This window comes from Hypanus sabinus, chromosome 8 (assembly GCF_030144855.1).
Source record: "Hypanus sabinus isolate sHypSab1 chromosome 8, sHypSab1.hap1, whole genome shotgun sequence".
In the NCBI taxonomy this organism is placed as follows: domain Eukaryota; kingdom Metazoa; phylum Chordata; class Chondrichthyes; order Myliobatiformes; family Dasyatidae; genus Hypanus; species Hypanus sabinus.
In genome coordinates, this window is record NC_082713.1 from 110800728 (window position 1) to 110814410 (window position 13683).

Here is a 13683-nt window from a genome sequence, read left to right on the forward strand (position 1 = left end):
CCGTATCTTAAAAAAAGGAAGACGATTTTTAATAAAACCAGTTTGATCATCAGAGATAATAGAGGGTATAACATTTTCTAATCTATGGACCAAAACTTTGGCCCAAATTTTTTTTACAGTTTAAGATTGTTCATAGGGCTCATATGTCCAAATCTAAATTGTCTTGATTTTACCCTAATATTAATCCGGTTTGTGATAAATGCAAAAGTGGCGAGGCTTCTCTTATTCATATGTGCTGGACCTGCCCTAGTCTAGAGAAATTTTGGAGAGATGTTTTTCCTAACCCTATCCCATATTCTGAATTACCACTTAGAACCTAACCCTCTGATTGCTCTTTTTGGTTCCTTGGGTGAGATGGATATACATTTGAGTTTGACTAAATGTTGAACACTATCCTTTGCTTCTCTTCTGTCTAGACATCTAATTCTTCTTAGATAGAGAAATGTTTCCCCACCCACGCAAGCTCAATGATATTATGTCCCGTTTAGACCTTGAAAAAATTCACTACTCAATTCTTAATTCGGACAGAAAGTTTCATAAGGTCTGGGGACCTTTTATTGAATATTTTCATAACCTTTCTTCTCATTAAGTTTTTTTTCCAGTCCCTTTAAGCTTTTTTTTTGGTAGTAGGCATTATTATCTTCTGTTTTTAATTGTATTTACAGTTTTGGGGGTTTGAATGTTCTGATCTATATTTCCTACATTTTGCTGTGGTTGGTCTGGAGTTTTTTTTTCTTTGCGGGGGTGAGGGGACACTAACTTTACACGACTTTAATTTGGGTGCTTTTTCAATTACTATTGTGAATTATATTATTGTATGTTTATCTTGCACTGTATTAATTTCCTATTTTGTTTTTGGGGTTTTTTTTTCGCTGTAGTGTCGTCGAAAATGTATAAAAAAAATTTTTAAAAATAATGTTTTGCCCGGGTCAGATAATGACAGATCCTCTGGGCCTAATGTTATCTTGTCTGATTTATTGATTGAAATTAATGTGTTGTTGTAATCATTGCTATTCCACTTCTGAGCATTTCTCACAGTAATCAGCTACATGTATTTTCTTTGGAAATTCTGTGCCAATTCAACTCTGCTTAAGATGGTTTGTTTACTCAAGTCTTTGCCAATATGTAAACACAACAGATGCTGGAGGAACTCAGCAAGTCAGGCAGCAATGATAGAAGTGAATAAACAGTCAACGTTACGGACTGAGACCCTTCATCAGGACTGGAAAGAAGGGGGTAGAAATCAGAATAAGGAACTGGGAGAGGGATAGGAGTACAAACTGGCAGGTTGTAAGGTGAGATCAGGTGAGGGGATGGTGGGGGACTGGAATGAAATAAGAAGCTGGGAGGTGAAAGGTGGAAGAAGTACTTTACTATTCTGGCCTCTTTTCCCTCCATAGCTGCTGCCTGACCTGCTGAGATCCTCCAGCATTTTGTGTGTGCGTTCAAGCTTTCCAGCATCTGCAGAATCTCTTGTCTTGTGGAGGAAGGCACTATGAGGCACTGAAAACTATAAATATGAGAGATTCTGCAGGTGCTGGAAATCCAAGCGACACACACAAAATGCTGGAGGAACTCAGCAGGCCAGGCAGCATCTGTGGAAATGGATCAAGAAGTGTCTCGGACTGAAACATGTTGTCTGACCTGCAGCACTTGTGTGTGAAGCATTGTAAAATTTCAGTAAAAATGTAGAATGATCATGTCAGTTATTTCAACTATTTTTGATTCAAGGGGAAATATTTCAGGGGAAACGGTCTGTATCCTCAAGTTTAGCAATTTAAAGAGCAGCTCTGCAAAAGCCCTTGAAGATTCGGGGCAGATTCAGCTTTTGGGAAGTGTTGTTGAATAGGCTTGCAGCAGCTGCCACTGAATCGTCCTGAAATTGGGTATCAAATCTTGTCTCTGCAGCTTTCTGAAGAGAAGGGATTTCAAAAGCTTCAGACATGCAGAGCACAAAGAATTACTTGTGGCTCATCTCCGATATCCTCGGCCAAGGAGCCACGGCCAACGTGTACCGCGGCCGCCACAAGGTGAGCTTTGGCAGAATGTCACTGACCTGAGTCTCTAATCCTGTTTCTCCCTCCTACAGCTGCCACCCCTCCTGTTTATTATCTCGCTGGTCTGGAGAGTTAAACCAGTACTGCTACTTGGTCGGTGCTAAACTTAGCACGACATTTGTACTTCAATGAAACAATTAAATTCTGTTTTGAATTGTTGGGTGTTACCAGTCAGTTTATTTTGTATCTTCTCAAAGTATGTTGTGAATTAGATCCCAGTTGTACTCATACAGCACAGAGGCCCTTTGGCTCAGCTGGTCCATGTTCAGTCCATATATTCTTCAGCCTCGCTCCTCCTGAGAGCCAGGATCCCTGTACCATCTGCCTGCCTTTGCCCAGTCTCCCTCTCTTCTTGCTACCACCATCAGTGCAGGTCCTGGGTTCCGCACCTGGCCCAGCATGGACAGCTCCACTCGCCCTCAGCGCTGCACTGACTCGGGAGCCCCTGGATTCGCTTTCAGGGAATCTGTGGTTCGTGTTCCCTGTCCTATTATTTGCTGTTTGTCCTCTTTGTGCAAATTGATGTTTGTTGGCCTTCGTTATGCGTGGTTTTTCATGGATCTGTTGTGTTGCTTTATTTTCCAGTGACTGCCTGCAAGGTGAATCTCGGGGTTGTAAGTGGTATACAGTACATACTTTGATAATAAATTTAGACCATAAGACATAGGAGCACAATTGGGCCATTCGGCCCATTGAGTCTGCTTTGTCATTCCGACATGGTTTTTTCCTCTCTACCCAGTTCTCCTGCCTTCTCTCTGTAACCGTTGATGCCCTGACTAGACAGGAGCCTGACGACCTCGCTTTAAATATGCCCAATGACTGGGCCTTCATAGCCGCCTGTGGCAGTGAACGCAGATTCGCCACCCTTTGGTGTAACGCTGTGCCCACTGGTCCTGAACTCCCTTTCTTTTGGAAGCATCCTCCCCACATACCCTCCATCTAGGCTGTTCAATATCAATGAGATCCCTCCCTCGTTCTTCTAAACTCCAGTAAGTACAAACCAGAATCATCAAACACTCCTTGTACATTAACCCTTTCATTCCTGGAATCGTTCTCTTGAACCTGTGGACCCTCTCTGATGCCCACCCATCCTCTCTTGGATAAAGGGGTTCAAAACTGCTCACAGATTTCCTTTGAACTTTATCGGCACGTCTAAGTACCTTTTTAAATGTTCTTGACTCTGACTCACTCACTTTCTCTGGCACCCTGCTCTGTATATGTGAAGAAGTTGTTCCTTCAGGGCCCTTTTAAATCTTTCCCCATTCACCTTGAGCCCTGTATTTTGTTGGTTCCTGTTCCCTGGAAAAAAGGAATCACAATCAGATTTATTGTCACTGACATAAGTCATGAAATTTGTGGCAACAGTACAGTACAAATGACTACATCAGAAAAGGAACAAAGAGTGCGAAAGAGGGATAGCGAGGTATTGTTCACGGTATTACTCTACACAACTTAACTGAGTTGTGAGTCTGCTTTTTCCAGAGGCTTTCCTAGTGTTTAAAGATCTGATGGGGAGTCACAGCCTGTTGTGGAGGCCAAGTCATTGGGTATATTTAAAGCAGAGATTGACATCTTCCTGATTAGTCAGGGCATCAAAGGTTACAGGGAGAAGAGAGGAGAATGGGGTTGAGAAGGATAATAAATCAGCCGTAATGGAATGGCAGAATGGATTCAATGGGATGAATGGCCTAATTCTGCTGCTGTGGTGCGACTCAGAGGAGTGTGGAATTCTCCCCGAGTTCAGCCCAAGGATGTTCCCTCTCTTATCACCACATGGGGGAAAGTATTCCCAGCAGGTTGACTTCCAAAGTTGTCAGTGACCTTAGTGTGGCTGCATTTGCCTGATGTTTGACCATGGTCACACAGGCTCATGTAAGTCACAGGACTTTGCAGGGCGTATGTCTTACTCTGACACCTTGTAACATTCAGTATTGGGTAACTTTCCACAGAAAACCGGTGACCTCTATGCTGTCAAAGTGTTTAACAACATCAGCTACCTGCGGCCAATTGAAGTCCAGATGCGGGAGTTTGAAATCCTTCGGAAGCTGAACCACGAGAACATCGTACAACTCTTTGCTGTAGAAGAGGAGGTATGGAGAACATATAGTATTGATCAAAGGGTCAGCTTCAACGCTGCTCTTACTTTAAAATTCCCACCTGTAATATTTCAGTTCCTTTCTGTATATATTTAATAATGCTTTATGTTCAGTTGACAGTTGACAAAAACATGAGTTTTGTCGTGGATTTACCACATCTACATTATTCATTACTTAAACACTGGTTTTCTGTGGGTGTCATGATCCCGTAGCGGCCAGTGGGACACTTTTACAGTTTGGGATGTTGTAGAGTTCAGAGTTAAATTCTAGTGTAAGGAGTCTCTGTACGTCCTCCCTGTAGAAGTGGTGGGTTTGTCCCTGCGTGCTCTCATTTCCTGCCACTGACCAAAGACGTAAGGGTCTTCGTGGTTAGGGTAGGGTTAATTGGTCATCGTGATTAGGTTAGGGTTTGTTGGGGGTGCTGGGACAGTGTGGTTTGACGGGCCATCTCCAAGCTGTATCACTAAATAAGATAAACTCCACAGTAGTTGTCTGAAGAACTGCTAAGTCCGCAAAGTTTTGCCAAAATCCTGTTCATGCTGTAATACACTGGACCCTGCTAAAGCACCGCCTCATCGTTGTGCCTGTTGTGATCCCTTCCTGCCTCACCCAGTCCCTCTGAGCTCCTTCGGCCCTCAACACAGTGCGACACCTCAGCCGTCGGCTCCTGGGGACCGGGAATCTGCGTGCTCTCCAGAGGGTTTCTCTCCCCAGCGCAGCACATGCTGCCATGTTCATTGGTCACTCTAACTTGCCCTGAGTTATAACAAGAGGCAAAAGAAAAAGCTGGTATCCATCATCATCCAGGGCGTGCCCTCTTCTCATTGCTACCATCAGGGAGGAGGTACAAGAGCCTGAAGACACACACAGTGTTTTAGGAACAGCTTCTTTCCCTCCACCTTCAGATTTCTGAACAGATCATGATTTTTGCTCTCTTTTTGCACTGCATCATTTTTATGTACAGGTATATTTTGGTTTCTTACAATTTATAGAATATTTTATGTAATACACTGTACTAAAGAGCAAATTTCATAATGTATGTCACTGATAATAAACCTGATTCTGATTCTAGAAATAATCAGAGTGGGTTGATGGGCATGTTGTGTGAGAGAGAAAATTACAGGGAATGGGACTGATTGGATTGCTCTTTCAATGGCCTCCCCATGTTAAGACAGCTAAGTTGCCACTCCTCCATTGTGTACCCTTCTCATTAGTTCTCTTGATTAGTCAGGGCATCAAAGGTTATGGGGAGAAGGCAGGAGAAAATGGGGTACAGAGGGATAATAAACCAACCATGATGGAATGGCAGAGCAGACTCGATGGGCTGAATGGCCATATTTATTTATTTAATGACACAGCACAGACAGGCCCTTCTGGCCCTTCGAGCCATGCTGCCTCAGCAACACCAGACAGATCTGATCAACCCTAACCTAGTCACGGGACAATTTACAATGACCAGTTAACCCAGCCCGTACGTCTTTCGACTGTGGGAGGAAACCAGAGCACCCAGAGAAAGCCCACACATACCACGGGGAGGACGTACAGAGACTCCTTACAGGGGATGCTGGAATTGAGCTCTGAACTCTGGAACGCCCTGAGCTGTAATAGCATCACGCTAACCGCTATGTTGTCAAGGAGTTTCTGCGTTTGTGTCTCATGGTCTTCACTCTACTGTTGAGCAGTCCTCTCACTGTGGCATTTTTATCATTCTGAGTTTATTTCCCCAGTGGCTGCACCTTCAACTCCCAAACCTCCAAGCTCTGGAATTCTCTCCTTAAACTTCTCCCTCTCTCTGTCTCTGTCTCCCCTTCTTGCCTCTTCTCGTCACCTCCCTTTCACCTCCCCCTGGTGTTCCTCCTCTTTCCCTCTCTCCCATGGTCCACTCTCTTCTCCTATCACATTTCTTCTTCCTCAGCCCTTTTCCACCTATCACCTTGTAGCTTCTTACTTCAATTTCCCCCCTTCCCCAACAATCTGCTTCCACCTATCCCCTTCCAGCTAGCTTGTACTCCTTTGTATTCTGACATTTTCCCCCTTGCTCTGCAGCCCCGCTGAAGGATCTCAGCCTGAAATATGATTATTAATTTCCATGGCTGCTGCCCGACCTTCTGAGTTCCTTCAGTATCTGTTCTGTTTCTTTCTCTCTGTTTTGCATTCCTATGTTCCTTAAACCCACCTGCATCTGCTCAGATATTTCCATTATTATGATTCATTGTCAGTTTTATTTTAGTGACCCTCCTATGAATTGATACTGTTACTGCTGGTTTGTCTCTGCTCTGCACTTTGAACTGTGTGACACGTGGGATTAGCAGCTTGTATACAAGGGCTTGTCTCTCGTATGTAAGCCTCATTGCTGAATCCACGTCACAATCTGATGTTGATTGTTTGCCCAGAAGAATGGAGTTGATGTGTGATTTATTGGTGCCCTATCTGAAACAAACTGGAGGATAGCTATCTTTTATTACACAGAGCCACCATCCAGGCAGAATGTAGTTTAGTGTATTGTCAGGATTTCTCAAGTAGAACCACTGTGACAGGAATGTTTGGTTGGACAGTGGCCATGTATCTACCCTGTTCATAATTCCAGTGGAAGGCCCCATCATATCTTCAACAATTACCTCGATAAGCTGCATACAGCATTTTCAATCCCAACTTACTCCTGTTTTTTTATCTTTGCCGCGAACGCTTGTCTGCTGAGAGGTATTGTAAGATCATAAGATATAGGAGTAGAATTAAGCAATTTGGGCCAGCGAGTCTGCTCTGCTATTTCATCACGGCTAATCCATTTCTCTCTCAGCCCCATTCTTCTGCCTTCTCTCCATAACCTTTGACACCCTGACTAATCAATAATCTATCAACCTCCTCTATAAATATACCCAGTGACTTGGTCTCCACAGCTACCTGTGGCAACAGATTCACCACTCTCTGGCTAAATAAATTCCTCCTCATCTCTACTAAATGGATGTCCCTCTGAGTGTGTCCTGTGGTCTTAGACTACCCCACCGTAGGAAACATTACTTTATTGAGGACTTTAAATATTCGATAGGTTTCAGTGAAATCCCCCCTTCATTCTTCTGAACTCCAGTGAGTACATGCCCAGAGCTATCAAATGCTCATCATGTTAACCCTTTCATTCCTGGGATCATTGTATTGAGGCCCCTTGGGGTTTTGATTCAAATGTTTAACTACCAGTGGATATTTTCCAACGAGCTCTGAGATTCCCTTGAACATACGAGTGTGGAAGGATTTTGTTACAGGACTAACTGGGCTAACACATTGACTGTGAAATGTTCTTGTACTTTCTCGTGCAGAATGCCACTAGGAACAAAGTGCTTGTTATGGAGTTTTGCTCTTGTGGAAGCCTGTACACTGTTCTGGAAGAGTCGGGGAATGCATTTGGTCTGCCAGAATCGGAGTTCTTGATTGTATTGCGAGATGTGGGTACGTTTTCGAAGCTTTGACTATCTATCTTAAATGAAAGCTTAACTTACTAAACTGTTTCTTGCCTCTTGAAAGAACATAAAAATTATCCTTGCAAAATAAGATTTGGAAGGTTATATTTAGCCCTCTTTCTCTCATCTCTGACCAATGGCAATGTTTACTTTTCATTTGTCTTGATATTCTATTACAAGTCCACTGTTAACCCTCTCTTTTCAGAACTGGCGACTTATGATTACTGAACCAGGTGAACTGTTGTGTATTTGTCTCGCTGTAGACTTTAACTGTATTAATGCAAAATATATACCTTGTGCATTTTTTTTTCTGAATGTCAGACTTTAATTGCAGCACAGTGCAGGCTTTCGGCCCACAATGTCACCCTGACCTTGTAATCTACACCAAAATCGATCTAACCCTTCCCTCCCACACAGCCCTCCATTTTTCCATCATCCATGTGCCTATCTAAGAGTTTCTTAAACTGTCTCTAATGTATCTGCCTCTATCACCGCTGCTGGCAGCATGAAGCAGTGTATTCCACACACTCACCGCTTTCTTTTTTAAAAAGAAATCTTCCTCTGACATCTCCTTTGTACTTTCCTCCAATTACCTTAAAATGATTTCCCCTCGTATTAGCTATTTCTGCCCTAGGACAAAGTGCCTGTGCACTCAGTTCTACAAACCCCATTTCCAGAAAAGTTGAGATATTTTCCAAAATGCAATAAAAACAAAAATCTGTGATATGTTAATTCACGTGAACCTTTATTTAACTGACAAAAGTACAAAGAAAAGATTTTCAATAGTTTTACTTACCAACTTAATTGTATTTTGTAAATATACATAAATTTAGAATTTGATGGCTGCAACACACTCAACAAAAGTTGGGACAGAGGCATGTTTACCATCACCTTTCCTTTTAATAACACTTTTTAATTGTTTTGGAACTGAGGATACTAATTTTAGTAGATTTGCAATTGGAAATTTTATCCATTCTTGCTTGATGTAAGACTTCAGCTGCTGAACAGTCCGTGGTCTCCATTGTCTGATTCTCCTCTTCATGATGCGCCATACATTTTCAATAGGAGATAGATCTGGACTGGCAGCAGGCCACTCAAGTACACGCACTCTGTGTCTACAAAGCTATGCTGTTGTAGCCGGTGCAGAATGTGGTCAGGCATTGTCCTGCTGAAATAAGCATGGACGTCCCGGGAAGAGATGTCACCTTGATGGCAACATATGTCTCTCTAAAATCCTAATATACGCCTCAGAGTCAATGGTACCTTCACATACATGCAACTCACCCATGCCGTGGGCACTGATGCGCCCCCATACCATCACAGATGCTGGCTTTTGCACCTTTTGCTGATAACAATAAGGATGGTCGTTTTCATCTTTGGCACAGAGAATTCGACGCCCGTTTTTTCCGAAAACTAGCTGAAATGTGGACTTGTCTGACCACAGCACACGGTTCCACAGTCTTTCAGTCCATCTGAGATTAGCTCGGGCCCAGAGGACTCGCCGGCGTTTCTGCATAGAGTTGATGTATGGCTTCTCCTTGCGTAATACAGTTTCAGTTTGCATTTCTGGATGCAGCGACGGACTGTGTTAAGTGACAATGGTTTTCCGAAGTACTCCCGAGCCCAGATGGCTATAATTGTCACAGTAGCATGACGGTTTCTTAGGCAGTGTCGCCTGAGGGCTCGAAGATCACGTGCATTCACCAGTGGTTTCAGACCTTGTCCTTTACGCACTGAGATGTCTCTGAATTCTCTGAATCTTTTCACAATATTATGTACTGTAAGGTGTTGAAAGACCTAAATTCTCTGCAATCTTGTGTTGGGAAATGTTCCTTTTGAACTGACTAACAATTCTCTCGCGAATTTTGGCACAAAGGGGTGAGCCACGACCCATCCTTGCTTGACTGAGCCTTTGATGGATGCTACTTTTATACCCAGTCATGATACCTCACCTGCTACCAATTAGCCTGCTTAGTGTGGAGTCTTCGAAACCGGTGTTACTTGAATATTCTGTGCACTTTTCAATCTTATTTTAACTCTGTCCCAACTTTTGTTGAGTGTGTTGCAGCCATCAAATTCTAAATTTGTGTATGTTTACAAAATACAATTAAGTTGGTCAGTAAAACTATTGAAAATGTTTTCTTTGTACTTTTGTCAGTTAAATAAAGGTTCACGTGAATTAACATTTCACAGATTTTTGTTTTTATTGCATTTTGGAAAATATCCCAACTTTTCTGGAAATGGGGTTTGTATGTCTCTTATCGTTTGTTATAATTTCTTTGATTGCTTAAAAAAATTCTGCTTCCCAGAAACTTGGCAGAGTTTCACAAAGCTTTATTCCTAAAATGTGTGAAATTGTTTAATTTATTCAAGATTATAATTTACCCTGGGTTCATATAACCTTGCTGGAGGTTAGGATTTGAGGAGAGAAGTTTTGCTTTCACTATCTGAGGAGAAACTGTGGAGAGAGATTGGTTCTGTTTTTAAAAACTTGTAGAAGATAAGCTGAATCTCTTAGGCAGGGAGTAAACAGTCAATGTTTCAGGCCAGGAATGATGAAGGGTCTCTGCCTGAAATGTTGCCTCTTTAATCCCCACCACGGTTACTCCCTGACCTGCTGAGTTCCTTCAGCACTTTGTGTGTCTTATTAACTGTAGCTCATTTGGTAAACTGTCCTGGCTTTGAACCAGAGGGTTCTGAGTTTAAATTCTGTTTTCATCTGAATTGAGTATGGGGTAAAGTGCATCCAGAGGCTCTGTCCCTGATAGACCCCATCCTGCCTTTTACCACTTGCTCTCTACAAGTCACTGCAATTCTTTTATCTGCTCTTTGCTTTTCATTCCCTCCTTACCCATCTTGCTTTCCTCTTTAACCACCTCTCTTAACTAATTACATCATTCCCCCCCCCCTTAACTAATTATATCTTTCACCCCCCCCCCACTTTCTTAACTGATTATATCCTCAATTTTTGGGAAGACAAGTAGGGATATGAGATACTCAGTAAGGAATGAAGATGGACCTTGGGGATTCAAGGATCAACTTTATTCGCTGTATACATCTGTATATTTTAGGAATTTGCTGCAGTGTGCTGGCATGACTAGGAACAAAAAGCAGCAGCATTCAACAGTTATAAGAATAAATAATTATATAAAAAGTTAACTTGGAACTTAAATACAGATGTGAAATAAAATATGCATAAGTATAAGTAACAGTATGTTTTTATAAAACATATATTTAACAACATTGTAAAAAGAACACTGTGGTGTTTATGGTGCAGTGCAGTAACTGAGGTAATAGATAGAGGGGGTAGGGGTGGCTAACTCAAATGGTTGATCAGATTAACTGCCATATTGATTTCAAGTCGATCGTTCCAGAAAGCACCAGCACAGGGAGACAGTGTAGTGAGGAAGGTGTATGCGTACTTATGGTGGGGTGTGTGGAATATAAAAATTTACAGGATTTTCAGCATTTTGCAGGATCTCTGTCCTAGCTGAGCCTCTTTAAACTGATGTACTGTGTTGACTGTCGGCTTCATTCTTTCTGCTTCTGACCTGGGGTCTTGATGCTTACCCGACAGTGGCCGGTATGAACCATTTGCGAGAGAATGGAATAGTGCACAGGGACATCAAACCTGGGAACATTATGCGTGTGATTGGGGAGGACGGGCAGTCCGTGTACAAGCTCACTGACTTTGGTGCTGCCCGAGTGCTGGAGGACGATGAGCAGTTTGTCTCACTGTATGGAACGGAGGAGTATTTGGTAAGAATCAATCGCTTTTCATTTAAAAATATTTGGGCAGCAATGTGGCATAGAGGTTAGTGTGATGCTACTGAAACTCCATAGTTTCCTTGGCTGTGTAGGTCTGGGGAAGACACTCTGGTCCTGCCAAACCTGTGAGATTGAGACTGCTTGATCCTGTCCCAAACATCGGTGTGTGTGGATGCTGTGTAACTCACTACCCTGTTACAAATCAGTGCCACGAAATAACAAACAGTACACTGCATACGATTAAAAGAATTATATTTATGAATCTTAACTAAAAGGGTCAGTAAAGAAAAACAGAAAGAAAAGGGCCCATTTTAATTAAACAATTAAATGTGCACAAGTTGGAGCTCACCGATCCTCAATCGATCCCGGTACCTGGCTTCATTGAATCGCAGTCCCACACCGGGTCGAATCCAACGACCTGTTCTCTCCAGCTCTTCTCCCTTTGTCTCCCACTGAACAAAAGCCCCAAGACCAGCCTTAGTGTCAGTCACCAAAAACCTCCCCCCAGTTCCACTATCCTTCCTTTCTTTTTTTTTTTCAAATCCTTTTATTATTATTATCCAAAATAACAAGAGTACATCGAAGTAAGTAACAGTCACAATGTCTCAAAAGGGAAAAAAATCAATATTAAGGATTGAAAAATATGGTGACACAAAAAAAGAGAGAAGAGAAGAACCCTGCTATCCTAATTGGATGGCACACATTCCTCATCATCCCTTATTTTCAATAATAACCCAAACAGGCTGAAAGCAGAACAGACGGCTCTTACAGAACTGCTGAATGAAATACTGACAGCATAACAAGACATTACACTATTATGGGGTTCAATTCCTGCCACTGTCTGTAAGGAGTATGTTCTTCCTGTGACTGCGTGGGTTTCCTCAAGTTCTCCAGTTTCCTACAAAAATTTCAAAGGTCTGCAGGTTAGGAGCATGTTAGGCTGTCATTGGAAGCTTGGTATCACTTGTGGGCTGTCACCAGCATATCTTCAGGCTGGGTTAGCCATAGATGCAAACAATGCATTGACTGTATGTTTCAACATGTGTGTGACAAATAAGGTAATCTTGACCTTTATAATATTCATGCAAATCAAATGTTTACTACTTATAAAAGTCAAGCATCAGAATTGGGTTTCTTATCAGGAACACCATCTCATATCCCAATGGTATGGGCACTGAGTTGTCCAATTTTGGGTGAACAACTCCCTGTAATCCTTTCCCCTTCTCACCAGTTCACCCAGGGTGTCTCTCCCTTTTCCACCCTTCACCACTCATTTGAAAAATGGGCTCCACACCGGCACCTTACAGCCAATAACATGTTTCTTGAAATGGAGTAATAAATCAGCAGAAAAGATCAATGGGCCGAATGGCTTCAATGTGCTGTGCCTTATGGATCACATGGAACGCCTAGTCTCTTCATAACAGAATCTGAATCATATCACTGACATACAGTATATTGTGAAAGTGGTTCTTTTAGTGGTAGCAGTACAGTGCAAGACAAAAAATAAAGTACTCTAATAAGAAATAAAGTAGATATCGTGAAAAGAGGAATAGTGAGGTAGTAACAAACAGAAAGTGCTGGAGGAACTCTTCAGGTCGGGCAGCATCTATGGAGAGGTCTAAACAGTCGATGTTTTGGCCGAGACCCTTCTTCAGGACTGGAAAGGAAGGGGGGAGTTGCCAGAATAAAAAGGTGTTGGGGGTGGGGAATTTAAGTCGGCAGATGGCAGGTGAAACCAGGTCAGGGGCAAGGTGGGTGTGGGGGGGAGAGGGAGGGATGGAGGGAGAAGTTGATAGGTGGAAGGGGTAGAGAACTAAAAAAGAAGGAATCTGATTGGAGAGGAGAGTGGATCGTGGGAGAAAGGGAAGGAGGAGGAATGGATAGGGAATGGAAAAAGAGGGAAGGGTTGGTGAGGCAATATGCAGTGAGAAAGTTCACAGATGACATGAAACTTGATGTTGATTGTGAGGAGGGTAGTCTTAGGGTACAGGACGATTTCAAAGAATTGCTAATGTGGACAAAGGACTAACAAGTTGGCTTTAATCCTGATAAATGTGAAGTGATACACTTCGGGTGGACCAACATATGCAGTGAAAAGTAGGATTCGAGGGATTGTTGAGCAGAGTGACCTTCTTGTCCAAATCCAATGATCTCTGAAGGTGTCAGGACCAGTAGATAGGGGCATGAGGAGGGCATATTGGATGTAATGTTTTCATTAATCGGGCACAGGTTATTAAAGTAGCGAGCTTTTCAAAATATTAGTCACACCACAGCTGGAGTGTTGAGTGCATTTCTGGTCAGATCTGTCGG

The 13683-nt window shown here is 42.6% G+C and overlaps 1 protein-coding gene across 1 annotated transcript in view; it reads left to right on the forward strand.

Moving 5' to 3' along the window:
- Nucleotides 1-13683, forward strand: part of tbk1 (TANK-binding kinase 1) — a 56538-nt gene that overhangs the window by 2002 nt on the left and 40853 nt on the right. Inside the window, exons 2-5 of the mRNA XM_059977585.1 lie at nucleotides 1909-2030; nucleotides 4007-4147; nucleotides 7465-7594; nucleotides 11183-11364. Of these exons, the coding sequence (XP_059833568.1) occupies nucleotides 1944-2030; nucleotides 4007-4147; nucleotides 7465-7594; nucleotides 11183-11364 (540 nt within the window). The 5' untranslated portion in view covers nucleotides 1909-1943. The remainder of the gene's footprint in view (nucleotides 1-1908; nucleotides 2031-4006; nucleotides 4148-7464; nucleotides 7595-11182; nucleotides 11365-13683) is intronic.